Raw genomic sequence first — 27,994 nt, forward strand, 5'->3', positions numbered from 1 at the left:
TAGCTATTATTGTTATCTAACAGAATCAGTTTTGTTTTAATTCAGTTTTAATTTTCTGGAAAACATGAAATATTGATTTCTCTCGTTTTTAATAGTTGATATTTCTAAATAAGTGAAATGAAACGTAAATATTTACATTCAAGTTATCGATTGCATTATCGACAGCAATTAGAAAATAGCGTAAATGTTTTGATAGTCGTGATTAATTGACTAATTAGTTATGGTTGAACTTATCGTAGGTCATGAAAATATTATCATATTGTATTCACAACTTGTTGTTGATATTGATAGTAATAAGCATGGTCGATAAGGTCGTTCTCTTCAGAAAACGGAAGGATGGTAACTCGTGGAATCGTTCTTTACAAAAATTATAAATATGAAGGTTTAAAACGTTAGGTTTCTTTTATTAGAATATAATGGTTAAAATACCTTGCCTGTTTTTATCAAGTCTGTAGAATCAATTTAACGAGACAATCTCTGATTGACGTGCAGCGCATTCGAACCAAACATTGATCGTGCGTGGTACTACAATAACGGGTTAGATAGGATAGGTTTGCTAAACGTCGAGTAGTTATCGATTGCGGAGTACGATGACGTCATCACGGATCACGCCACATCCCCGCCCATTGAAACTCGGTTTCTCATTGGTTCACGTGCAGGCCGGCTAGCTATATTGAGAAACATACCGTCGCGGTTTTGCAGGTCAAATCCTCGGGTCCTTACAAGCACATACAATTGACTCGCTTTAAAGTGTAACGTTGTTTATACATAATTGAACAATTTTAAATAACTTTCAAGTTCTTTCGAGCTATGTTAATGAGTATTGCATCATTTTAACAGGTCGAATATTGAACTGTGCCCTGTCAACTATAATGAAATGTGGCGGGAGATTTCAAAACAAAATTCGAGTTCAAATTGAAGCAACATTCATTCTGAATACATAAGAAATAATATCAATTTCTTCAAATAGATATATTCTGTGATTCGTTGAGAAGTCAAGCAGGAGCATTTTAGATAGTTATTATTGCAGATACAGCTGCGGCTCCTTCATTGATTCCTTCAGTTTTGAGCACACGGACGAGCAAGATGGCCGCTACTGAATCGAGCATGTATAGAGTGGTCGGTGTTCCGCGCTGGCGTTAGTGCGTGCGATAGTACGACATGTTCAGTTTCCCTGAAATATACTCAGTACTCGCGACAGTCTGTCTTGTGATAGGTTAAGAGTTTGACATGTGTAAAAAAATCAGTGATTCGCACAAGAAGCAAACGCTATCGTTCGCGTCTCGTTCGCGCGAATACTGAGTCAACTGATCGTGTGCGTGCTAGATCCTATCGCCGAAAGTGTAGAATCAGTGGAATTGTTTCATTTCATAGTACAGAAGCACGTGGTGTTTCATTCTTACGATTATCTTATCGAGCAACTGTATAAGTCACCGGTATACGTTTTTTGGTAAGAAAGATCTAATGAGTTCGATCTTTAACGATCGATAAACCGTGGCCGATGTATGGCTAACAAGAATGTTCAACGAACAGTGCATGTTTGAAATACTTTATCCGGTCGCATAACCTGACAGTCTGTCGGGGGAGAGAAGCTGATCTCGTACTCGACGTAATACTGATAAAAAAAAAGAGAGAGAGAGAGAGAGAGTCAGTCCTATGTCCATCCAGTTTACCTTTCACGTCCGTGGGGATACATATCGGTTCTGGGGAATTGGGATTCCCTCGAAACAAAGATCAAAGATCGTTAAGAATCCTTAAGCTGTGTAATTGCTCATGTTATCTCACAATTCGAATTCAGTCGTTCGTCGACCACTACAGAGCGCATCACGCTGTAATCGGCTGTCTCTCGTGTTCTTTCCTCGTCCCTCATTCTTTTACATACACGTACAACGTACATATCAGCAGACAGTACACGTACCCATACACACTCACACCATTCTTAACCCTTGGATCGCGTATAGTGATAATTTCCTCTACTATTCACGGTGGGAAAACTGTTAGTCGACAGGAATCGTCGAACTCGTTAGGAGGAACAGACCAAAATCTGCTAGGACAGAAGTTGATAGTACAGAAGGTAAGCGACAGCCTTGGCATTATATTTCGTGTAGGCTATACATACGTATTTGGCTAGAGCAATTTGAAAATTTTATACGTATTACCTATTGGTAGTGTAAACAACTTGTGCGCTGCAGCGTGCGCTTCCGTGCAGCTATAGTAAGCAGAACCATATTTCTGATACGGAGCGAGTTGTCTATAATCGTACTAATGACACAGCTGACTAGCGAAGATCCTCTCGATTCAAACATCCGGGATGCCACTATTCGCAAGCTTGGAACCGTGGTAGTCGATACTGATCTTCGTTCTGACACCGAAAATATTGCTTGCTTTTTGGCCGCAAAATGTCATCGATCTTGGCATGCGAGAGTCACGGACAAATTGTGTGCAGCCAGTGCTAGGTGAACGATGTTGTCGATGAATGAACAGATTATGCAATCGGTTATTCTTACGTTTTGTCTATGTGCGCACGTATCTCGAATAGTTTAAAATATTTGTAATGTTTCCTCGTCCAGTGTGGGTGATTCGTAAAGATGCACCATGCGTGCTGCACGTGATTCTGGCTAAGAATAGCGGAAAAGACACAACGTTACTGTAGGATTGATTATCTTCTTCTTGTTTTGTTTCAAGTTCGTTTTTTAGTATAGTATTTCGTTGCAGATGAAATTTTTAGGTTAAGAGGAAATTCTCATTAACGAGTGGACAAAGTAAATATTTGTTGGAAGTTTTTAGCGGGAAAAACGTGAGTCTGTATAAATTGACTCCTTATTGTAAACAGTGCTGTCGTTTTTCTTGCGAGGCAAATGCGTTGGAATTGTTGAATTTTTTAACGCGTCTTGTAAATAGAAATACTAATATGGCATTCATTAAAAAATTAAGTTTGAAATCGCACAGAATAGATTTTTGTTAGTTGCAAAGTTTCCATTAAAGTGCATGTAATTTCGGAGTTGCTCGTCGATCCTCTAAACGGGAATATCCCTTAAACAGATAATGTCGTACATGTAATTAACTATTTCCTTCCGCAGAGTTTATTATTACATACACAGGAGTGGAGTGCGTCGGTATTCGTTGTTACATAAAGGCGTAGGAGTGTCATCTTTTATAGTAACTTAAAACTCACAAATATATTTATACATTACAAAGGATGGCGATCCTGCTAAAAATAAAATTTCGTTCCCATCAAATTATTTCGGGTTTGGATATTATTTTTAACCAGGTCTATGAAACAGCCGCTTTTGGCTTATCGGTTCAAGTTGTTCTAAGTTTGCTTATCGTTATTTTATTAGCTACATTATCGAGAACCTATATGGCAGCTACTAACTCTTATCGAACTTATCGCCCGATGTAGTTACCAAAAATCAAAGCACTAAAAGTTTTTCAGGGGTGGTAGGTGGATAAGAGTTGATAACAACATCTTATATTCTCGTGGTAAAAATGAAATGAGGAAAATAAATATCTCGAACCGATAAGTCAAAAATAACCGCTCCACAGCTCTCGATAAACGTAATGTTTCAAGTAATTCAAAATATCGCATAATATTCACGATTCGAATGTTTGAATTTTTGTGCATAGCACTAGTGGCCGCGATGGCGATTTAATCGAACTAGATGCAAACAATGTAAGAGTCGAGTTTATTTGAGCCGTTCTATTTCGTTTGCAATTATCTGAAACATCCAATTACTGTTAATTTATGCTATTATAAATAATATATTAACGGTCGCTGTCACATCCGCGTATCTCTCTGGTCAAATATTTATAGACAGCTGTCACACAGGCGTGGCTTCTTATGTAGCTGCTTTGACAAAACTCAAATTTTTCTTGTATATTTTCTCTTTTTATATCGATTAACGTGCTCATTATAATTTCTGAATTATATTTTTACGCTCCATTTATCGCTAAAACTATTTTCTAACAAAAACCTAAATCACCATTACAACTTCTAGTTGACGCAACGGTAATTTTCCTTGAAAAATATTAAAATTTTTAATGAATTTTTTACTATTCGAGATATGCATGTTGAACTAATCTGAGTATAACAATATGAAATCTATAGCAAGGGGGAAGCTTCAAGGTTATATCAGTAAAATTAGAAAATAATTCAACCACATATTATATTTATTGGGTCGGTGACAGATAAAGATTCTCGACTTTATCGTTGTTGAAATAGCGCTGTTCATCAAATGTTCTCGTAAAGGCATGAAGTTCAGTCTTTGTAAAACTTCACAGTCAAGCCCCCAGTTCCGGTTGGACGCCATAAATAAATTAAAACGTGAAGTTCTTGCGCGGGTAGTCTTCGCATTGATTTTTACCATGCTATCGGGTTTCGTGAATGTTTAAAACGTTCTGTTCAGCAAAGAATATTTTCTTCCACATGATCAGACTCGTCATTATTTTTGCCTCCGTCGTTAATGAAAAATAATTATACAATGTTACCGTATGGAACAAACTTTTCATGAAATGTTATTCTTTTGCACTCAAATGAAATCTAATTATTACATTACAAAATAATTTTCATATTATCAAATCTGTATACATTTACGAAATTGTTAAAAATCGATGTATCCTGTAAGTCACAAAATTAGAATTTTGGATTTGGAATTGCAATGGTTTCGAGTACAAAGGGATAAATTTCGGTCGCAACGAAGAACCGGAGTCTAGTTACAACGATAACTGCTCAATCCACGTGATCGACAACTTTTAGGGGTGTACCTAACCATTATTTATTCTGCCTGTAGGCATAGTCGTGTTTTTGGGTCAAGTGGTTGTAGCATGAGAAATTTGAAAACCGAAGCACACGGAATCACGAAATTATCTCGTTCCGAAGAGTTTCAACGTCGCTTATCGCCGTGTGTATTTTCGCTGCTGTCCTATGCATGGACCAACCCGCGTTCAGGTGATAATTCGATCGCCCCGCACACAGCTGACAGGCATGACCCTAAGCAATAAAAGCGTTAAGCAATAAAATCCCGAAAATATCGGGTACTCGGTATTCGGGACGGGTCGGGATAACATGGGGTCGAGTCGGGTCCGATACTCGAACATTCTCAGTTATTCGATTATATTAAGATTCCTGAAAACATTCGGGATTCTTGTGAGTATCAAGATTTCCAGAAACATCAAAATTTTCAAAAGCATCGTTTTCGAATGTCATGAAGATTTCTCGAATTTATTGACACAGATTTTGCAACTCAATCATATTGTAGATCGTACTCGTCTTTCTCTACTGCAACTCTTTCGTAGATCATGTTCATCATTTTGCACCTCTTCTGTTAAGTAAACCCGTTTTACAGACCTCATTCACATTTCAAACATAAAGTACACCGTTTGGAAAAATAGAGTCTCTTATTTAAATTTACTCCAATTTAAAATACAAAATTTGAATGATATTTTAGAAATATGTATTGAACGTTTACGAAGATTAAGTTTAAGGTTTAATAAAAGACGGAAAATTTCGATCTGTGAAAGGGTTAATCTTATTTGAAGAAAAATGAATATTATCTAGAAACAGATGAATGAGAAACTTGCAGAAAGATTAATTGTATTTTCAGGAAGATTACTTTGGTCTACATAAGGGTTAACTTAGAGTACAGAAAGATGACTATGACATAAAAAAGTGATCCGTTTTGATTGCAGAACGTGTATAAAAATATGAACTTTAGCAAATGCTATAAATATATTGGAACTCGCCTTGATCTCGATAAATATTTCCAATTTGTTCCGGCTTTAAATTGTCCAGTTTCTTGCACACGTAAACAAACGTGGCTCGGACCGCCTTCTGACATGCAGACTCACTAACCGTCGCGTTCTACGAGCATAGTAGCCTGAGTTCACCTTGGCACAACTTAAGCGTAACACGTGCTATGCCAGGGTCCAATGTTCAATGTCGTAAAACTCGTTATCTCCGAGCTCCATGCAGCCTTTGACGCGCTCCACTGCTTTTCGCGCACTCACACTATCGTCCGCGAATAACTGGCCCATACTCCTACAGGGTCCCCTAAGCGATCGGCACCTGTTCTAAGTGCCGCGACAAGAGTCTCCACATTTCTAAAAATATCTACAGCATGATATCAAAGATACAGTCGACTACGATAATAATCGGACCCATTTTAATATGAAATAACTTTCTTCAATCAATCGAAATGACATTATTAGAAATGGTGTTTCAAATAACATGTTATTTCGTTTTATTATTATTTCCATGCCTCTGGTCACTTTTGACATATTATTTTACATAATATTCGAAATATCATATGATATATTGATTCATTGAAATAATTATTTGAAATAATTGTGAAATTCTTTTTGAGAATGATATCGAGAACTAATCATCTGCTCTTAATCTTGTTTGTACTGACATTATCATTGACATGTTTGCAAGATAAAAGAATCAATCCGACTATGATAACTGATTATCCGATAATAAGGAATATTTTTCGAATAATAGTACCCTTCTTGCACCCTCCGCATCAACGGATCGATTATTCTTTCTTCATTATAGTGTTAACACTTTGAAGAAAAAATCTCATTCTAGGCAAATGGCATATTTTAAATAAAAAAAAATACGAAACATTTCATTTTTAAATGATAGCTTGAAAATTAAGAGTCTGAAATTAATTATTTAAAACCGTCATTCCTTTTTTTCATTTCGAATAAAATTTCGAATAAAAGAAAAAAATTGTTTAGATTTCTCTTAATATAGCACGATAATTAAAATTTTCTACTTGGAATAGAATTCTGGACAGAACGGATAGGAATCGTACGGTTCGTTCTATAGTATAATAATTTGCCTGATCGTGGTTTCCGCGTGATTATCGGTTCCGTAAATTATGTACGCTGAAAGCTTAAAGCATCTGGCTAGTTAGTTCATCGCTGTTACACGCTGTGGATAACTAGTCTGAGTCCTTGAACGGTCACTTAATTTTCAAGAAGACAGCTGTCTTCGCGTCGGGTTACCCTCAACACTCCGTTACACCCTTCGTAATCACTGCACCCCATCTACAATATAATACATAAGGTACGTTCAAGCGTTTGATATATTTCGTAACTCAAATGACGACGCTCACCTTGCATTATATCAGAGAAGTTATTAATCGACACTTTGGTAGGCGATTCAAATGCATAAATTAATGTTCGATTTAATAAAAACGTCTATTATTCAAACCTTTGTTGTGTAACAGGAAGTAGTAGATCTCAGATGATTGGTTTTCATTAAACATTTTTTATATTTTGCCATTTTCGACACTCCTCATTTATGAAGGTATTAATGATAAAATTTGTATTTATTTTACTATTATTGATAATATTATTGGAAAATATCACTATGCAAAATAAAAATTCTCTAAGACGTTAGTGAGAAACATAAATTAAATAAAAATAAAGTATTTCTTTTAAGAATTTTAATAAATGGAAGATGTAACTATAATATTAAATTCATTTCATTAGTACCATTTAACATAAGATTTAGTTTGCGCGAAGTAATTAGCACTTCGCTCTTACGTTTTTCTTTAATGATCTATTGTCCATAAACAGTTACGTTGGATAATGCAGCTTGTTCACCGGTTATCGTCAATTACGAATATCTTGTCTGCTTAAGTTCAATTAAAATGACCCACATGCTAATGTACGTACATAAAATCGCCGGTGTATGAAGCATAACCTGGATTGCAAATTTCCTGTAACTGTGACTCGTACGAGTACAATTCGCGGCACGAGTTCGCCACAATCAGTTCGGTTATCAATTCGCTGATTAATTCGCTTCCATTAATCACTTCCCCAGGCGGTATGGAAAGTTCGATGATTCATAGAGGTCTTCCTGCGAAAGAGAGAATGACGAGCGCAGAAATTTCTTCGACGAACTGGAGATACCGGTATCCGTGAACTCATTTTTACGGGGTAAACCCCGTCGATGAAAGTGTTGGAAAGCGAAAACGACCGAGAACGAAAGGTATGCAATAGACTCCGTTCAAATACCGTTCAGGAATTCCTTGGTGGTTGCTCTAACCCTGTCTCCTTCCTGAGTCCACTTATCAATTTGAGAGGACGTGTAATCATCTCCTGTTAGTCGGACTTACGTAAACGATTACGGATCAAGGCCGATAATCTCTAACATTGAACTCGTGGAAGGAACTGGGCGTCATTACCGGAATCCGTTTCGCGACCGTTCGTTATGCTAAATTCTGATCAAGCCCACGTGAGCAGAGAAGAGAGCCTCCTGGCTCCCGATAGTAGGACGAGTGGCATACTGACCTTCAAACGTTCAATATTTTCCGCCTTGAAGCAGCAAATGGGGTTGTGACCCGATACCCGTAACATTATACTTTAATGGTCAGGTCATAGCCTTGACGTAATCGACTTAGAAGCCGGTCAACATCGTGGAAACTAGGAAAGCAGGAACTTAAACATCCACTGACCGTCAGACGATTTTCTAGATATTCGCTCCCCTGCACCTGCGGTAACTTTGTTAGCGCTGCGAGATGTCACGTCCCGCTGAATCGATAAAACGTCGACGAAAAATCGAACTTTCAGCTTCTATCGAAGTTAATAAAATGTCGAATATACGTTGTTAAATATCTGTGCAACGCTGTTGTAGAAATAATTTGCAGGAACTATTTAGAATTTTGTTTCTTACATTGCCTAACTTTGTCCAATTACAATGTATCATATTATACAGAACAATTTGGTGAAAATTAATGAATTGTCTGAGTAATATACAGATTTTTAAAATGCAAAATCGTATGTACATGTCAAGAAGATCTAAGAGGGAAATAATAGAACAAATGAAATTTGAATTGGTAAACTTGCAAAAGAGCGACAATGAGTGTCGGTAGGCGTCAAGAACGTCTCGCTCACGATTTCTTAATCCATTTTTCAATAACAGTAACGACTACAATCGTCAACGATCTACAGCAACTAATGCTTTCCATTGACCTCTTTGTTACAATCATTGAAAATTGTATCGAACGGGCTCCGTTGGCGAATTGTCAACGTCTCGATGCATTTCCCTCTTTCGATAAAAGAAATGTTTCTTAACTCCGGCGAGCTCAAGCTCGAGTTTATCTGAAGCGCTCGACCTTTCGTAAGCGCATTAATTCATACAATTCGACATTTTTATCGGATCTGTTCAGATGCTAAGAGCACAATCTCGTCGACAGACAACGGTAAGAGAAATTCAGTTACCGGATGATCAGAGATAAGCCAGTCTCGTTGAAATGCCACAGGCACCTGATTATTACGCTCTCGCGTCATACTGTTGTTCAAATAGAGGATGAACTCCGAACTTCTTGCACTTTGAAATGTCGCGAGCGGTACGAGAATATTTCGCGAACGCTAACTCCAAGTGTCCGCAACGATGACTCAGGGATTCGAGGGACCTTCGGAACATCTAAACCCAGAAATACGAAATTTTTCTCTACTGACGATCTAATGTTGCCCAAGGTTGGATATAAGATGGAATGCCATCTTATATATAGAGTGTCCTCGTGCCTATGATCATTGTTTCTGGAATTTCAAACTTTCTAGACTCGTCGATTGTTCTTGCAGACGAATGAAATTAAAGCGATTTTAATTTAGCGGGTTCGCTAGAATGTTTTGTCTGTCAATTTGCCACTTTTCAGGATGTCTTAAAATGCCTGGTGCGTCGCTTGCCTTTTAACTTTCCAGCAAAGTTAGAATACTTTACATATCTCGTGGTGTTCTAAATGTCATTCTATTTTTTGTTTTTACTGCTTTAAAAATCATTGTGTTAATTGTAACGTTCATTCCTTGGATAATTGAAAATAGTAGAACAATTTAATTAAGAAGGGAATACTCTAGAAATATTCTAGTTTGTTGATAACCTTTTATTCAAATAGTTGTAACTTTCTGAATCTTAAGAACTCAGGCTTAAGATTTTGTAGACGTATTTCTGAACCTATATTCTTCAAAAAAATATAAAACGAAATATGCAATAAGGCTGTTTAAAGATTCATAGTAGACATTCCTATAAATTGCGAAACGTGTACACACGTGCGGAAAAGGAAACCTGCTTGTCGGTGACTGGTTGAACACTATATACGCGTCCTAGTACGACACCCAGTGACCCCGTTGTCTATTTTCAAAGAGGACAGGGTTTCACGAGTGGCCCTCTCATTTCCCTAAGTCGTTTCTTTTTTCTTCTTAGTCTGCCGGTCGTCTCGATGCCGCGGCAAGCCTTCTTCAGAAGCATCGATCTAATTTCGGAGCAGACTTTGCACACCAGTCTTTCCTATCTCTGATTGATCTATTCGCACGAATTAGCGGAAACTGAAGTTCATCTCGATTACTGGATAACCACGCAATTATTTCTGGTTGGACTTTATCCGATTCCCATCTACTGTTGGACTTTGTCATAGTCGTACAATTTTATGCAATTATGCAAATATGAGTACAACTTAAAGCAATGAAAAGATTAAAAGAAAGTAACAACGTTTATATTATTAATTCAAATTAATTTAGATTTATTGAAGTTATTAAAATTACTAAAATTATTTAAATTATTTAAGAAAGGAAAAGACGTGCGTGTAGCCTTTTATGTTTTGCAATTGACGCAGACAATTTTTATTTTGCATAGAGATCCGCTGTCTAATTATAATTAATCTCCTTGTACAAGCAGAGCGATGTGAGTATTCGGATAATAGAATACCTAGTTAAATATTAATAATAAAATATAATTACTCGTGTAATAAAATCGAAAAAAATATTGGAATAGTAGTCGATTCACGTGGGCGTCGAAATGCAAATGACATTTTTAATGATTAGTTGCTTATGCTGTTGACGACGCGTATTAATCATTCTTCGGTGTCGCAATTACAATTCCAGTGGACTTTACAAGTAGTTCAGAACGTAATCGACCCAATGTGTCCAGTGATTGGCGATCGATTTTTCATGTTCAAGGCCGTCGGAAATGATTCCCGACGCAAACTCGCGAAGAACCAGTTCTATTGACGCAACATCGAACCAGCTCCGACCGTAATTTCATTGCATGTCAACGATTATTTAGAATGTCACGCATCGTGACTGCTATTTTCACATAGAGGATGTGCTAGCAAGGAATCTGCCTAAACAGCTTAATTGAAAGATCCGGGCCCAGCGCGGCGGTCCAATTGGTCGTGTCGTTTCCAACCTGTATTATGATGTGGCTCGGGTCCGATACAATTTTCTAGAGGTACGCGACTCGGTTAGTTAAATATATGTACCATTCTATCCATAATTGGCAAAATGATGTTCACCGCTGCTGTCAAATTTGATCCCCAAAGTTTGCGCGTTATACATAAATACGAAATAACATCTCGATTAAATTCATGGAACGAAACTGTTAACTCAAGAAATATTTTGAATAATATTTCATTTTTATAAATATTTCGAATACATTTTTATTTATTCATTATTTCTTCCATTATTTTATTTATCATTTATTTCGAATGGAATTTTATTCGTATAATATCTCGATTAAATTCTCCAAAACTTTTGCTGTTCGAGAGTATTTTAGTTTTGGAAAACATAATTTCGAGAAAAATACATTCAAAGTTTCGTACATGAATGATCATTGATATTACGAATATCATGCTTACGGTTAATAAGTTAATTAACCGAGTTTTAGTCGTGTCCAATCGAATCAGCTCTAATTTTCTCAAATTTTTTAATTCAGACATAAGATTTCAATACGCTCTCAATTTTATAATCTTCACGTTCGCTCGGCTCGAAGTTCGCGTGTTTCCGGTGGTTCATGTTCAACGATTAGGCGTGTCATGTTCTGTTCCGCGACGAATACAACCGGGAGGGTAAAGTGTACTTGACCGCCGCACTCGTTGCACTCGCTGCACAGTCGACGATCTGCAAAACTGTCAGCCGGTCGAGGATCGTCTTGACAATCTTCCGTGACCTATATATAATATTCGAAATGCAAATGCGACACATTCTTGCAAAATTTGTTCCCTGTAAACGCCCAAGCAACGCGCTTGATCCGCCTCGTTATTAGTAAAGTTGCTGTAATTTTCTATGACACGGGTCTTTTTGGTGTACCGCTTATTATTTAAAAATGAATGAGGTGACTTGCAAAGGAAACAAGAATCTATTCTTTTTATTTATTAGGATTTCAATACCATCATGACGTCAAGTACACTGAACATAAAATATTCTCGGTTGTATGTTTATTTATCGTTCGATTACCATTTTGTAATGTCTAAACCAGTCTTGTTTTTTATGATTACAAGGTTTGTCAAGGAACGAGAATTATTGTATTGCTAAGTTACTATTCCGATAAGTCTAACGAGGCATCAGGTACGCTCAATATCGAATGCGACTCGACGATCATGTTTATTCATTACGCTATTAGACACTACATTTTCTTGCGTAACGTGTGAGTCATTATAGTGTATCCTTTGCGTTATAATTCTATACTTCAATTGTTTTAATTTGAAGTTAGCTGCGTTCGACGAGTATACTCGTGATGAAAAGATAGCAATGCTTTGTTGCGAAAAGTAAAAAGGTTGCTTCTTACATTGCAATTTTAGGTCAAGTTTAACGTCGCGACGAAATGGAAAATATAAATAATTATTTTGAAAAAATTGTATATCGTGCCTGGATTAAGTAGTATACTCATCATCGTTTACATTTGCGACGTACTTTAGGTACACACTTTTCGAAGAGATTGCAACAGATTACTGATTAATAATTTCCACAATACAACGAGATAATTTCTGTTTTTTACGTGTCTTCATTCACTTTCATTTCTAGATTTTCATAACTGACTAGTCAATTTTTATTTCACTTTAAAGAATTGATTTTTTATTGCAACATCGCTAGATGATGCTGGAAAGAATAGTCCTTTCGGAACTCGCGAGGTGCTAGTGGCGATATCTAGCGGGGTTTCCTCTGTAATCTCGTTTGGACAGGTGAAAGGGTTCGCAGGTAGCTATCGGCTGTTGAGCTTTTACCAACGAGAACGTAAAAACCCTCTACCGACGGAACCAAGAACATTACACTACCTATTAGGTTGCCCATCATTTAAACGTAACTTTCTGTTGAAAGTAAAACTTCCGTTTTGCGTTATTTCAAGGCTTTAATTATCTTCTTACAAACATACCCTACATTTTTTATTCTTGGTAAAAGTTTCCTTCGTTTCATTTTATCGCGTAACGTTAAATCGAAGACGGAATTTTACTTGGTCTTTGTTCTTTTAATTCTACGGAATTTTTCAATCCAGACGAAATTTCTTTACATTAATAACCAACTGGATAAGTACTTTATAGTAATATTCTTTAAGGATTAAAACGTTTGAATGTCTTTGAAGTAGGGGTGATGAATGTCGTGACTGTAACATCTATAGGAAAAAGTTGTTCAGATTGATGTACAGCGACAACATATATTATATTTCAACACATATTATATTTCAAGACCGAGGTCATCGGAGCTGCCTCCCCTTAACGCAGCATTCACGCTGAAGATACGCTTAAGATGACATTACTTGTACATCGATATTTTCCATAATGGCTTTGTACAGTCAGGTTACGATAATCATTCATCGAGATATGTAACAGTTTTGAAATATTGAATGAACGAGGGACGCACGTAAACATACATATAACACTTTTCATACATGTAACACAGGTAGAATGACACGTAGATCAATGAGCAACAAAACTTACAAATATACAGACATAAGGAGCATATTCATACAATGATTTACGACTACGAAAACAAAAAATATACAAGCATCACAATTAGCAACTACGAAAGCAAAAATTGACTGATGTACGGTCAACAGTAGGAATCCCTTGCTCAGAAATAGTTCGCCGTTTCAGCAGAACGGCAAGGGGTAGAGGGGTTATTCCATTCTCTCCACTTGACCTGTACGTCTGTAGTCCCCACTGTTTTAAAACCTCCCGAAACCACTTCTATTGGTAAACGAGAAGGTCCACAAGCTAATCGACACGAGGGGCAAGGGTAATCGGTAATTGCGACCCTTGTTCAGCGCGCAACTTAGTCAATAATAATGAAAAGTCTGAAAATTGGAAGAGGCCAGGTGGAATGGTTCACCGACTCCCCTTGCTGCTTATGTCATTTGGTTTATGCGCGTGTTTCATTTTTTCGTTTTCAAGTAGAACCCTTCAGGTTCTTAAACGTTATAAGTTAAAGTATAAATATAAATATTACATGTATAGCACAACATGTTCACTGCATAATCCAATGAAGAGTTAATCGAGATAATAATTAGTAATTAGTGATTACAAATAGTCACATGTTCCTGCGAAGAATCTAAAGTTAATTCTCGATTATTCTACGACTTCTGACTACTGTCGCGCGCTCGCTCGCTCGTGGTCGCATAAATAACACACACCACACGCAGAGGCGCACACAATGGCATGTGCTCCTAACCGAAAATGGCGACCACGGAGGAGCGAGATTGTGATGGGAGTCAGGGAGCGGCTTCTCTTTACAATCGGCTAAGTTTGAATCCCTCGTTACCAGGAAATTGGTATTAATATAAAAGGATCATTTTTGCGGGTTGGTGGAGATCGGTCCAATACTTTTCTTAGCGTTTCTTCTTTTGAGAGAAAATTAAAAATTCGATAATTCCCTATTTTAGGGGTTTCAACTTTAATTTGGTTGAAATATGTTACACAAGACTTTATGTGAAGATTTTATGTTATTTTGAAATATGTTATACAAGACTTTAGGTCTCCAGAGTAAATAATTACCAAACGTTATTGAAATCTACATAGATTTTGAGGAGATGCACTGTTTAGTATAAAACGTGGATATACCATGATCGTAGCACCACGAATTCTGTTATACAAATAAGTGAATATCTTAACCCTTTGCACTCGAGTGGTGACTCTGAGGCACCACTAAAATTATTACAGCACGTTCCAAAATTATTTTCATATCATGCAAAATTGGATTTCATAAATTATTAAAAGTACAAATGTTGCTACATGAGTTACAAGATTCAATTTCATACGCATAGTATACATTTTGTCATATAAAATTGAAATGCTATATGTCGGAAAAGTTATTTTAGAATCGCAGTTATAATGGCTTCGAGTTCAAAGGGTTAATATATAGAGTAGATCTTTATAATGTTCGATCTCATCGATGTTGTGACGCATAATCAAAATTTTCAACAAGAAAAGAGTCGAGCAGAAGTTCGTTTCTTACTTTGACTCATCGGTACTCTCAAATAGCTTCAATTGCTTTTCATTGTTAACCTACACACAATATTTGCAGTCTATTTACAAAATATATAAAACGCTTCGTCATTATATTTAATCTCCGTTTAACTTTACATAGCAAATACAAATTACTGTTTGCAATTCTGTACTAAGAATATCGTCGAATGGTACCCGATAAGACAACCTTGCCTATTAAACAAATGCAAGCGACTTACTTTGTATCCAGAAAAACAAATTGTTTTTTGTTTCAAAGTCACATGTCAGAACCCACACATAATTGCCGATCGTCGACAATCAACAGTAATAATTCACACAATCGCCAGCCATTGTTCTTCGTGCGACATTCGACTCAAATATTTCGAAATCGATATCGCGGGTTGTTCAGCGTAACCAAGGTCACGGTGAAATTACGCTTCCGACGTTATTCAAAAAGGAAGCGGTATACGCGCCGTGAACGTTTAGGGTCGATTGTCAGCTGCAATTGGGAAACAATAAGAGACGAAACACACTAGTGCACAGATTTCGATCGTTAGGAGTTCTTCGAAGTGAAACATCATTTTTTTCGAAGTGAAATATCATTTCTTCGAATTGAAACGTCATGTAAAAAAAAACATGTTATTTTATTGTAATAAGTTATTCACATGTCTGTGATCCTTTCTGAAATAACATTTGAAATACTATTTAAATTGACACGTTGTTAAGGTTTTATAATTATTTGAGATAACTATGAAGTTATATTGATGCCACGAAGGTTTCATAAAATAAAGTCATTACCTTGATTATTATTTTATGGATATGTATTTTTCATTTATTCATATTTCGTGGATTAGAGAGCACAGCTTTAAACAAGTTTATCTCAAATAAATCGATGTTATATTTATTTTTAAACGACGGTCTAAAATAAATTATTTCAATCAATTACTTTTTATTTTTATTTCAAATAAAATTTTCGACAGCATATGCATACAATCGAATCGAAAATGCTATCATGCGAGCACGGCAATGTAAAAACAGTAGGGTTTTACAGGACCGAGGCCGAAGTGTAAAGGGCGCGATAGGGTGTTTCGACCCGACTTTTCTATTTTCACCCAGACCAAGGAAGTAGAGCATGCACTGGAAAACGTATTAACCCGTCCGTGTTTTCCTGGCAATGGTTTTTCTTGCAGTGTCATTAATCTGCATCAAAGCTGATCCCCGTTAGAGTACCAGAGGTACGCATCTCAGAGAAATAAGGGGTGACCGGATATACCTGCACCATGATCGTGGAGGACAAACAGTGAGTTGTAGTTATCACTGATACAACGCTAATTTGCCTCTACTAGACACCTTCTTCCGTAGACAAGTACTGCATGCTCGCATGTCTCTCACTTTTCTGCGAAGCTTCCTACATGCGACTACATATTAACCGCTATCTAGCTGACACATATAGAATGTATTCTGTAAGATTTCTCTTCTTAGTTTTATCGCAACTTATTTTCTGCACTAATACGCTCTATCTATTTATTAATCGTTTGCACTCGATGCTGTTTCGACCCCAGAACATAACAATGGATGATCCTGAACTCGGGAATTCAAGAAATTCTGGAACTTTTTGTGTACGTAGATATCACGTATACGTGTCACACGCAATTTTTTTTCCTCTCGTTAATTCACTTTTAAGCTGTAGAAATAACGCCGACATATAAAGAAAAAGTCTTCGAACAAATGTTACCTCTTTCGACCGATTCTATCACGTGGTATATGTAAAATATCAATTAATCCTTTGTAATTCGTTCGAATGGTTTAAACAATTAACAAACAGCTTTTTTCAGGCGCTGTGTCTATTTCAAGATATTTCCTGTATGTGTATATAGGTGTAAGGAAGTTGGAAACAACTTGCGGTGTTCGTTAAGGGAAGAGTTCGTTCGAACCGATGCCGCAATAAATATCTATGAGGCAAGGAGCGCCGACCATCTTCCGCGTGTATCTTTAGAATGACGACATTGAGTTTTTTTTCGGTAGTGCTATAAAAATAGCATATAAATGATTTCTCGGTAGGCTTTATTACGAAGTCGAAAGGAACAACACCGCGTTTCTTTATCGTTTACGCGGACGAAAGATGCACACGGCAATGTTCAAAGTTCAAGCGGGATCTCGTTGGAGAGTTTATCTTACCGTGGTTCGTGTTATTTATCAGTAATCAACGATTATCACAGTTTTTATTTGAGGACCTTGATCGCTGACGTTGCTAAAACGTATACTAAAGCATATCTCTTTGTTTGTTTGTGCGCAACGTCACTGTAAGATCGTCTTATATCGATTTTGTGCACGCCACGTGCTAGAAGAAATTGTAACTGTTTTGTGATTCTAATTCGAAGGCGACGGTACGTTTTTATCGATTCGAGGATAAAATATATTATACTCGAAGCATCGATCAGCCTCACTTGTCAACACCCGAGGATGTGAAAAATTAAATTTCAAATTTTGTTTAAATTTCAATTTTACACACAAGGTTGTAAAAATACCTTCTGAAATCCGTGGTCTTGAAACGCGTTCGATGAAATATCACGGAAAATATTTACCGTCCCAACAAATTTCACATTCGCAGAAAACACTCTTATTCTTCTTCCAGAAATACAAAGCGTGGTCGCGTTTCAAGCCTACGGGTCTATAATTAACAATTTCAGTATATCCGTGCCCCTGGCGTGTACACAAAGATACAAAAATATAATTTAGCGGGAAGACATGCTGACTCATCGCTACGAACATCCAAACATGTGATAATAATAAATATATATAATATAATATAATTTGAATATAAAATCGTAGATTAAGGAAACTTCGATCTCCAAATCGAACGGTAGATTCAATCGTGGAAATAGTTTTGCAATACTTTTACAGACATTAAAATTTACAACATTTTCATGGTCAGATGTAGGTTTCTCATCAGAAAGAAATATTCGGGAACTAAAAGAACGACGAAAATGTAGCGTCGAATTACAGGTTTCGCTGTTCAAGATTAATCTATTCGTAGATCATGCCCACCTTCTTGAACTTGACATTTACTTTTAGACGTTCGCAGATCTTATGCAAGATTTTGTGAATAAAATTCTTATTGAATACTAGAGTCGAATAAAATTTTATATATAATTATTGCAGATTAATTACTTGCGATGAAGTTTGTATTAATTTGTAAAGAAGCATATAAATTCATATTATAGAAGTATATAAATTCATATTATAGAAGTATATAAATTCATATTAAATCTAAACATTGAGTCGTATTTTATAAGAACTAGGAAAAATGAACTTGATTTGAAAAAATTTGAATATGAGCTACAAAAAGATTAATTTTATGTGCAACGCTTGTAGAGAATATCGATAGAAATTTCGTGTCGAATCGTTTACTAGATGTACATAAAAATCGACGTGAGTCAGCAGTCCGAGCATCTTTATCATTTTTACGGATTCGTTAATCCGGGCGACGCAATATCCGATACAATCTTCGGCAAAATACTGCGTTGACTTTGTACCGTATGTTTGCAAGACTTTCCTGCTAAAGCATACTTGTACTTTGGCGAACGCGGCCATGGGCACACGCCGGTATCTCGCGCTGCAGGCCGCCGCTGTATCGGATGCGAAGTCTAGGAAGCTATTGTTCGCAGAAATAATTGAAAACGACCGAGGCTCGGGCGCAGCGTAGACAGAGACATTGCCCTTCGTTTGCTACCGCACGGAATAGTAGGAGGCCATGTGCGTGACACGAGTAGCTCGTTACGCTGCCTTTAGCCGCGCACATCGTATCTGCCACGAGCCTAACAGGTTCAAAGTCCGTCGAGATAGTCGAACCTCGGGTTATACCGTCTGCAACGGCCTCATCTTTTCGCTTGCTAGCAACCCTCAGTGATCTTACACTGTGTCCATTCTTCAGCGTTAAATGAGTCATCGCTTGACCCTGCAATGAACTCTGAAAACGGACTTCAGAAATCCAGCAAATTCCGTTGCACAAGCGCATATTAGCTTTTGACTTTGTGTTCTGTCAAAAGTGTTTTATTGTTGATGTTTTACCATTTTATAAGCCTTCTCCGTTCAACATTTCCTTGCATAATCCGTTTGAAATTTGATTTATCAATAGCCCTCGATATAATTTTAAGGTACTCTTTCTGTTAGTTAGTTTTTCTATCGAACTTAATGAAATATATGAAGATTTAAATTTGATTATCAGAAATTTTACGGTCAAATAAGAATATCTATACTCTGGGTCCAAATATATCCAGTGTTGGACAAGTTAATCTTGTTCGTATATTCGATTCGAAGTTTGACAATTTCTTAAATTCGTTCATCATAGACAATGCCTTATTTTATCTTTGGTAAATGCATTTTTGTATCATTTCGTCAGCAATTTTTACAGACAATTTCTTTCCAACATTTTCTTTGCTATGACGCTTGTAGAAGGTTCATTTACCCTCGTATCAAAGCACAAATCTATCAAATACGATTTTATTTTATTTAGCAAAAGTTTACCAATTATGATAGAACTAGTAAACAGTCAAGAGTTTGTTCAGTTTTCTTCGTACACCCGGTACAAGGCGGGGAGCCGGTTATAATGTAACCACGCCGGGAATCGTACCGTAAAAATGACGAGAATGCGAAACGTGGGATTCATAATTTCTCATTACATGATTCCTTGGAACTCGGGAAGCGGTCTTCCTTTTTTCTCCGTCTTGTTTGAAGAGACACACCATTTCCGGAAAATCGTGAGCAGCCTCCAGGTTTCCCGGGAGCTGCGGAAATTCTGTAACCGCAGGTCTCGCCGGTTTGGTTAGACCGAGGGAATCGTTGGAAACTGGCCTTCGGCTGTCTGGTGCAATTGCCCTGTTAAGGAAGATACATTTCTTTATGCGCGCAAGTGATACTTAACCCGGCGAATGAACATTTTCTAGACCGCGGACTGCTGACTCACGGACGGCGGGACTACTCTTACCCGCCGCAGAAATAAAAACACCGCGCGATTTACTATTTCCTGCGAATTACGTTTCCTGCGAATTACTCGTTGTTATGGCAAAGAGACGAACGCGTGTAGCGATGTAAATACACCGCGTGGAATGTTCGTTGATCCCTGAAATCTCGAATTATGAAACTATAATCGCAAGCAGAATTACACATTTTATTCGCACGGCGGATAAGAGATAAAGACTTAATAAATAAAATTGGATTACACGGTATCTCGAATATAAATTTAGCCGGATAAAAATTTATCCGAATAAAGTGTTATTTGATTGGATATTAGCCTATATTATTAACCTTCGCTCCTTGTCCGTCATCCGATTAAAATTGCCAATAAAAAAACTCGAACAATAACAAAGTTTTCGAGGTGAAAGTTTCGCTGCAAAATATGGCATGGATCTTTGAATCCATTCTTTTCACAAAATTAACTTTTCTTATCATAAAGAAAATTAGTTGGCAAAGTAATTTACATTTTCAACACTTTATATGTGAAATTATCGATTGTTGATTTTTGCAAGAATGCCCTCCCTTAAATCTAAGAATGACGCCGATGTGTCGTGCGTGTTAGATGAACACAGCGCACACTGGCAAACACAGTGAATGACATGAGAAAAGTTGAGAAGGCACTTTCTTTCTTCCGACTCTTATCACTGCTTTTCTTTGCATGTCCCCTCACGCTTGATACACTCGCATGCGGCCCATTCAGTTGTCAGATTGGCTATCGAAACGCGTGCCACAGACAGACAGGACCGTTAAAGTACGCAGTCAGCTGACTCTATCAAATCTTACGATTACGAAATAGCGTGATCGCAGATTGGTCACACTGGCACGCAGAATTTTTACAGCGAGCTCCGTGCATTCTAAAGAAAAATGATCTAATCGAAGACGTTTGGAAATAAGTCGTCTCTTAATACCGTTAATCCTTTGCACTATGATTTACTTCACTGGTAAATTAATGAGAACATCTCTGTCGTTCATGGTATCCCAAATAATAAAGAATTTAGTGTTTTTTATGCTTTTTCTTAACTAATTAAAAAAATTGTTAAATGTTAAGTCGGTATAAAATTCTTTTCATTAGTGTTCAAATAAATGTAGGAATAAATATTTTTAATTCTCTTCTATAAAACTATTACAATCGGGAAAGCTCTAATTATTATAACTGTAACGGAAATGTTACATGGTTAAAATTGGAATGGAAATTTTCTTTTATAATTATTTCAAAGAGAGTGGAAATAATATAAGCAATAGTGTGCATAAATTCTTTCAATATCGTTAGTATTTCATGTTCATTTTCTCACGACCAGAGACCGCACAAAAGAAGACTCGGAAGAATTTTGAGTTACTGTATATCGGAAATTTATTGCAACGACGAACGGTGCGTCCACGATGGAAAGTTTTCCTGCAGTTGATGCCGCAACTGATCGGTCCGGTTGCATCGTGATCACTATGTGGGTCATCCTGATCCGTGCTAGTTGAGGATTAAATAAATGTTAATGGACGAGACTTGCAACGTACTTTAACCCTGCGATTCTGTTTGTCGCAGCAGCACCGCCTGACTGCCGTTGTTTAGTTTAAAGTGGAACGTTTGATCGTCGATTGACAATGTTTCATTATTTACAGAACGGTTGCATATTCCACTTTTTAATGTTGCGCCGACACTATTAATTATAATCAAAGACTCTTGCACACCGAATCGTCATTTCCTACATTTCTATAATTTCACAATTTACCACAATTTTCTTATCGATTCGTTCACAGAAAGTAGTTTAAACCGAAGTCATTAATGTGCTTTGGACAGAAATAATCATTCGAAACAAACAAAATACTTCTATACTACTTTACTTTTGCAAATAACTATTGTATATGACTGAGCTGATACAGCACAGTATCAATTATGCCGTTCATGTTTTTGATAACGGTACCGATAAGGTATGCGTATATAAATGACTTTTCCACAATGATGCGAGCTTTTTTACAATTAGCTAAAGGTGTGAGAAGTAAGTCTTTCAATTTTCTTCTACCCTGCATGCAGTCAATAACATAAGATTTACCTACAGGAAGCTAGAGAATCATTGGCGGCAACGTTAAGAAGACAACCAAGGGTGTCGGCATTAGTAGAAACGTCGGCGACGCGGCCAAGGTTATCCTTGGAAAGGGGAAGTAAAGTTTTTCTAACACCTCGCGTCTTCTTTGCAGGGAAATGGAAGGCTTCTGGCTTGCCGGCGCGATCCACGCGATCAAGGCGCTTTCCTACGTGTACGACCTGCTGACGTTCCCAGTCTACCTCATACTGCAACGGCCCTGGGAGAAGAGGAAGGCCTCGAGGAGGATCAAGGCTCGGCCCATCGCGAAGGATGAGCACAATATCACCTTCAGGAGCGTTGACCCTCCGAAGCGGATGCACGTCACCCTCGAGCGTGAGAAGATCGACACGCTCGAGAAAATGTTGTCGTGGGTCGCGAAAGTGCACAATGATAAAAAGTGCCTCGGGACCAGACAGATTCTCGCGGAGGAGGACGAGGTCCAGCCTAACGGTAGAATATTTAAAAAGGTACCAGCCAATGATCACTTTATTCCTTAATAAAGCAGAATTAACCTCTCATTTGTTAACATTTTTAGTAATAGGAAAGACTCGGATTTGAAAATTAGTTTTTACGCTTCTCCGTTATGTTCATAATTTCATTAAGATTCGCAAAACGTAGGAATTTGTCTAAAAGTAGTAGATGTCATGCAACTTACCTTCTAAATTTTAACACTTGAATTTTATGAAATTCGTAATGTTGTGATAGTCTGTTAAACCGATGAAAGTGAAACTGTAACCAAAATTATATTAATAGATAAAATTGTGATGGATCAGTAATATGCATCCTCTTTCCAACTGCACACAGAAATGCCAGACAGATTTTAAATATGATTAATGCCACTAAATACAGCCTGTATAATTCGATATTAATAATAAGGAGACGATTTATAACTGATTTAAATTTTTTCCATTTCAGTATAAAATGGGAGAGTATATATGGAAAACCTATACGGAAGTGGACAGGCTCACCAACTGTTTTAGTCGTGGGCTAAGAGATTTGGGTCTCACAACTCGTAAGAACATTGTGCTTTTTGCTGAGACCAGGGCAGAATGGATGGTCGCAGCTTATGGTTGTTTCAAGCAAAACTTGACCGTGGTTACCATATATGCGACTTTGGGGGATGATGCGATAACTCACGGTATCAATGAGACAGAAGTGGATACGGTTATAACTAGTCATGATTTATTACCGAAGTTCAAGCGACTCCTTGAAAGAGTACCTGTGGTTAAGACGATTATTTACATGGAAGATCAACTAAAGCCGACAGATACTACTGGCTACAAAGTGAGTTATTGGTGTTACGATGTCAAGATATTCGATTCGTTTTAATAGCAGTCTTTAAACTTAATGGTTGTTATGACGAGTTAATGAGACAACTGATGAATACGAACGTACGACAGAGCCCGATAAATACTAATGATGTACTCCTATTATGCATAACGTTTTCTGCTATTTAGTTTGTGTTTGCTTTATGGATTATTTCTCGTATAAGATATGACAGTAATAAGTGCTATCATCATTAAATGTTGACTTAGTATTATAGAGTACACTGTATTCGATTGATTATGGATTAGAAACGGCGTATCTGCGGTAACAGCTGTCAGCGACGATGCGAGAAATTTATTAACTTCTGATTATTTCTTTGCAGGCGGGTGTGGGACTTATACCGTTCTCCGATGTAGTTAGTAAGGGCATCGATTCGAAAGCACCGCTGTCGCCACCCGAATCGAGTGACACGGCAATTATAATGTACACGTCTGGTTCTACCGGGGTGCCGAAAGGCGTTCTTTTGTCTCATGCGAATATCATCTCCACCTTGAAGGCTTACTGTGATGCGGTTGAAATTAAACCAGACGATGTTTTCTTGGGATTCTTGCCCTTGGCTCATGTATTCGAACTACTTGCTGAAAGTGTGTGCCTCCTTACTGGCGTACCAATTGGTTATAGTACCCCGCTCACTATGATTGATTCGAGTAGCAAAATACAGAGGGGATCTAAGGGCGACGCTTCAGTTTTGCACCCAACTTGCCTGTCTGCAGTTCCAGTAGGTTTACAAAATAATACATGATACTAATGTTTGACTTTCGGACTTAAGTCTAACTTAAAATAGATTAAGTTTAGTAATGAATAAATCCTTCCTGAAATTTTTAGCTAATTCTGGACCGCATTTCTAAAGGCATAAACGAAAAAGTGAAGAAATCGGGTCCATTCAGGCAAGCGATCTTTAATTTTGCTTACGCATATAAACTGAAGTGGACTAGACGGGGATACGACACACCATTCTTTGACAAATACATCTTCGGAGCTGCCAGGCAGGTTCTTGGTGGACGGGTTAGGCTTATACTCTGTGGAGGAGCACCTTTATCTCCTGACACACATACTCAGGTGAAAATTTGCCTGTGCGTTACAGTGACCCAGGGCTATGGTCTCACAGAAACAACCTCGTGTGCTACTGTTATGGATGGTATATAATTTTACAAGTTTTTATTGGAATATTTTAATATTTTATAAGTATAAATAAATGTAAGGAACAGTTGAAGATTATTATTCGGGTAACGATTTTTTTAGCCTACGATCGAAGTACGGGACGAGTAGGGGCACCAACCACAGTCTGTGATATTCGTTTGGAAAATTGGGAAGAGGCTGGTTACAGAGTTACAGATAGTCCTCATCCCCGAGGAGAAATTCTTATTGGAGGGAAAAACGTTTCTGCTGGTTACTATAAACTGCAAGGTAAAACGCAAGAGGACTTCTTCCAGGAAGATGGCCGGCAATGGTTTAGAACAGGTGATATTGGAGAATGTCATGCTGATGGATGTATCAAAATTATTGGTACGTTTGCAAATATGTTAACATTCTTATAACAGATAACATTATTAAATCTGTTATTAATATAAATATGTTATTAAATCAGATCGAAAGAAGGATCTAGTAAAGCTGCAACTCGGCGAATATGTGTCTTTGGGTAAAGTTGAAGCAGAACTAAAAACGTGTCCGGTCGTCGAAAACATATGTGTTTATGGAGATTCGCATAAGATGCACACGGTGGCATTAGTAGTACCCAATATTTACTACTTGGAGGAGATTGCTGCTAATTTGGGTATCACTGGAAAAACTACAGATGAACTTTGTAACAATCCTGCGGTTGAAAAGGCAGTACTGCAAGAACTGGTGGAACAAGCGAAAAAATGTAACTATATGTTATCATTGTTTTTATTTCATTGGTTTAAGATTAGAAAAACTAAAGGTCAACTTTTTTTCAGGTCACCTCCAAAGATTCGAGATTCCCGGCGCTGTAAAACTGTGCACAGAACAATGGACACCGGATATGGGATTAGTTACAGCCGCGTTTAAACTGAAGAGGAAAGCGGTGCAGGAGTACTACCAGCATGAAATTAATAGGATGTACAATTCGTGATGTCACGCCAAGTCTTGCAAGAAGTGTAATCGATGAAGCGGTTCGAAATTTACATTTCCTCATCCAACAGAACGATATCTCGACCACCTTTATGTATGAATCTGTGAGTCGAGATCGCGAGCCGGTTACAAAAACAGACTTTAGACTCGAAAGATTCTATGTGTCCAAAAAAAGAAATTGCACGGTGTGCATGTCTATTGTCAATTTCCTTTTCGCGATTAACTATGGGGATGTAATAGGTGTCAGTCGTCGACATCAATACGCCCATTCAATATTAAAATTACATCTACATTTTCGAGGAATACTATTGTTACTAATTCGACGTTTCGTTTCGGTTCGAGAGATTTCTGTCTAGGGTTATGATTAGGATCGACGAGGAACATGTGTAAGCGTAACGCGTGGCGAGCAACTGCAAAGTAGCATATATGAAAACTATGCATGACTTAGCATTCCTCATCGATAGGTGAAGTGGTCGCTTTTCTTCCTACGAAATTTTTGTCTATCTAAATCGATATACTCATTCTTCATGGCGATTCCTCCTGATATAACTTTGTGACAAATGGACCGTCGGGTGGCTTTGCAATTATGCTAATTTTGTAAGTTCACAACACGTATGGTGTACTTACCTCAAGTATTATTCGAGATAGTAGAGTTCCATTTTCGCAAAAGGAGAAGTCCGCGGTTCTTCGAATAGACAGAGTTGCTCATTCTACATTATGCTATTATATGTATATACAGAAAATCGATCTACGAGTCAGCCTTTATTAATACAATTTAACGTAAACGATGCCAGGCGTTAGATTCAGTTGGGCATGTTTAATTATTCCCTCGTATGAAATTCGAGCTCATTCCGTTTTTATTAGGAACATAAATAACGACGACTCGTTCGCCATCCCTTCACCTACTGTATAATATACATGTTAATACGTTATTGCCTACTTCTTCAAGTGCTAGTATACCGTGTCAAAGCATTACAAGAACTCTATCTCCCTTCTACTACTGCAGCAGAACGATATTTTTTAAGCGTGTGCGAGAGTGCGTATGCATTGGTGTCTGTTTAATTGTCGTGTATGCTTGCATATATATACATATTTATGTGTATATGTATGCGCTATACATATGTAAATATACGTGTCCGCAAATGAGAGGATACTAGAACGTAATGCGCGTGAGATTGTAGGAAAGGAAAGAGGTATCTACGGAATAAGAAATCAAGCAATTGTTCTATTAATTTATAATTTTTAGTCTTCCCGTTCGTCGTTTTAGTCAATTCTCTGATCTGCCAGGTTGTTTAATTGCTATTTTAACCTCTCTTAGTCGAGACTCGGAGTGATTTGTGAGTCACGTTCCCACCAGATGAATCCTTTGCTCGCAACTAAGTAGTCTTCCCTGGAAACCTGAGAAACAATGAAACCAAAGTAATTCCGGTCGGATAGATTTATTAACCATTGCGTTCAATGGAGATTAGATTTTTTTCGTTGCAGTCCCGCAGCTGGTTATGATAGCGAATTGCACGCCTCAGGGACTTTGTATCGTAGGGCATCGAGGTGATTACGTTTACCGGCGGATGCTTAGTATCTAAGTGTTACGGCTCGGAACGCGCGAGTGAAACCGGCAAGAAAACGCTGTGAACGGTTTTACTTGTATCTCGCGATTTGTTGAACTGCGACTGTGCAAGGGGTGGGAGAATTAGGCAAGAAATAAGAGAGGATAATTATCGATTAGCAGCTGATGCTCCTTTTCCCAATCGCGTTGAGAGTTCCTGACGCTGGGTTGAAGTTGTTAAGGACCCCGTTAATGATTTGTATAAATTATTAAAAATGCTGTACCATATTAGATAGGAAACTACCAATTGTCATTTGGGTACGATTATATCCTATTGTTAATTAATTAATCATTTTATTATTATTTATATTATTATCATGATTATTATGATTATTATTATTATTACTATTAGAATTAGTATTATAATTCTAAAATGATGGCTTACACGAAGAACAGAAACCAAAATAAATGTACAGAATTACAGTATACGCAGTAAGTATTATTATTACGATTACTTTCTTGCTTAGTTTGTTTTCCGTGATGTATGGTAGGCTCATCGGCAGATCCGTTAAATTCGATATATTATTTATAAGCGATGTTTGTTAATTTTACAGTCTCGACAATAACATAGCTTCCACGAAAATGGATACCATCGGCGAATAAAGGCATAAGAACTCTCATTCGTATTTTAATTCTTCGACGTTGCCGTGTTACCT

At 37.4% G+C, this 27,994-nt stretch overlaps 1 protein-coding gene across 4 annotated transcripts; it reads left to right on the forward strand.

Moving 5' to 3' along the window:
* The first annotated feature begins 869 nt into the window (after positions 1-869).
* On the forward strand, positions 870-27,958 carry Acsl (Acyl-CoA synthetase long-chain). Of its 4 annotated transcripts, none has more exons than XM_078192367.1 (9): positions 870-1,450; positions 16,412-16,521; positions 22,428-22,782; positions 23,231-23,599; positions 23,964-24,359; positions 24,467-24,779; positions 24,884-25,147; positions 25,230-25,505; positions 25,579-27,958. In XM_078192367.1, exons 2-9 carry the CDS (start codon positions 16,502-16,504, stop codon positions 25,731-25,733), a joined length of 2,148 nt encoding a protein of 715 aa, XP_078048493.1. In that variant the 5' UTR covers positions 870-1,450; positions 16,412-16,501; the 3' UTR covers positions 25,734-27,958. The 4 variants fall into 4 exon arrangements, with proteins under 4 accessions (XP_078048493.1, XP_078048521.1, XP_078048502.1 ...); XM_078192376.1 differs by lacking the exon at positions 870-1,450 and adding an exon at positions 1,465-2,074; XM_078192395.1 differs by lacking the exon at positions 16,412-16,521.
* The last annotated feature ends 36 nt before the right edge of the window (positions 27,959-27,994 follow it).

Source organism: Augochlora pura, chromosome 2 (genome assembly GCF_028453695.1).
Source record: "Augochlora pura isolate Apur16 chromosome 2, APUR_v2.2.1, whole genome shotgun sequence".
Taxonomy (NCBI): domain Eukaryota; kingdom Metazoa; phylum Arthropoda; class Insecta; order Hymenoptera; family Halictidae; genus Augochlora; species Augochlora pura.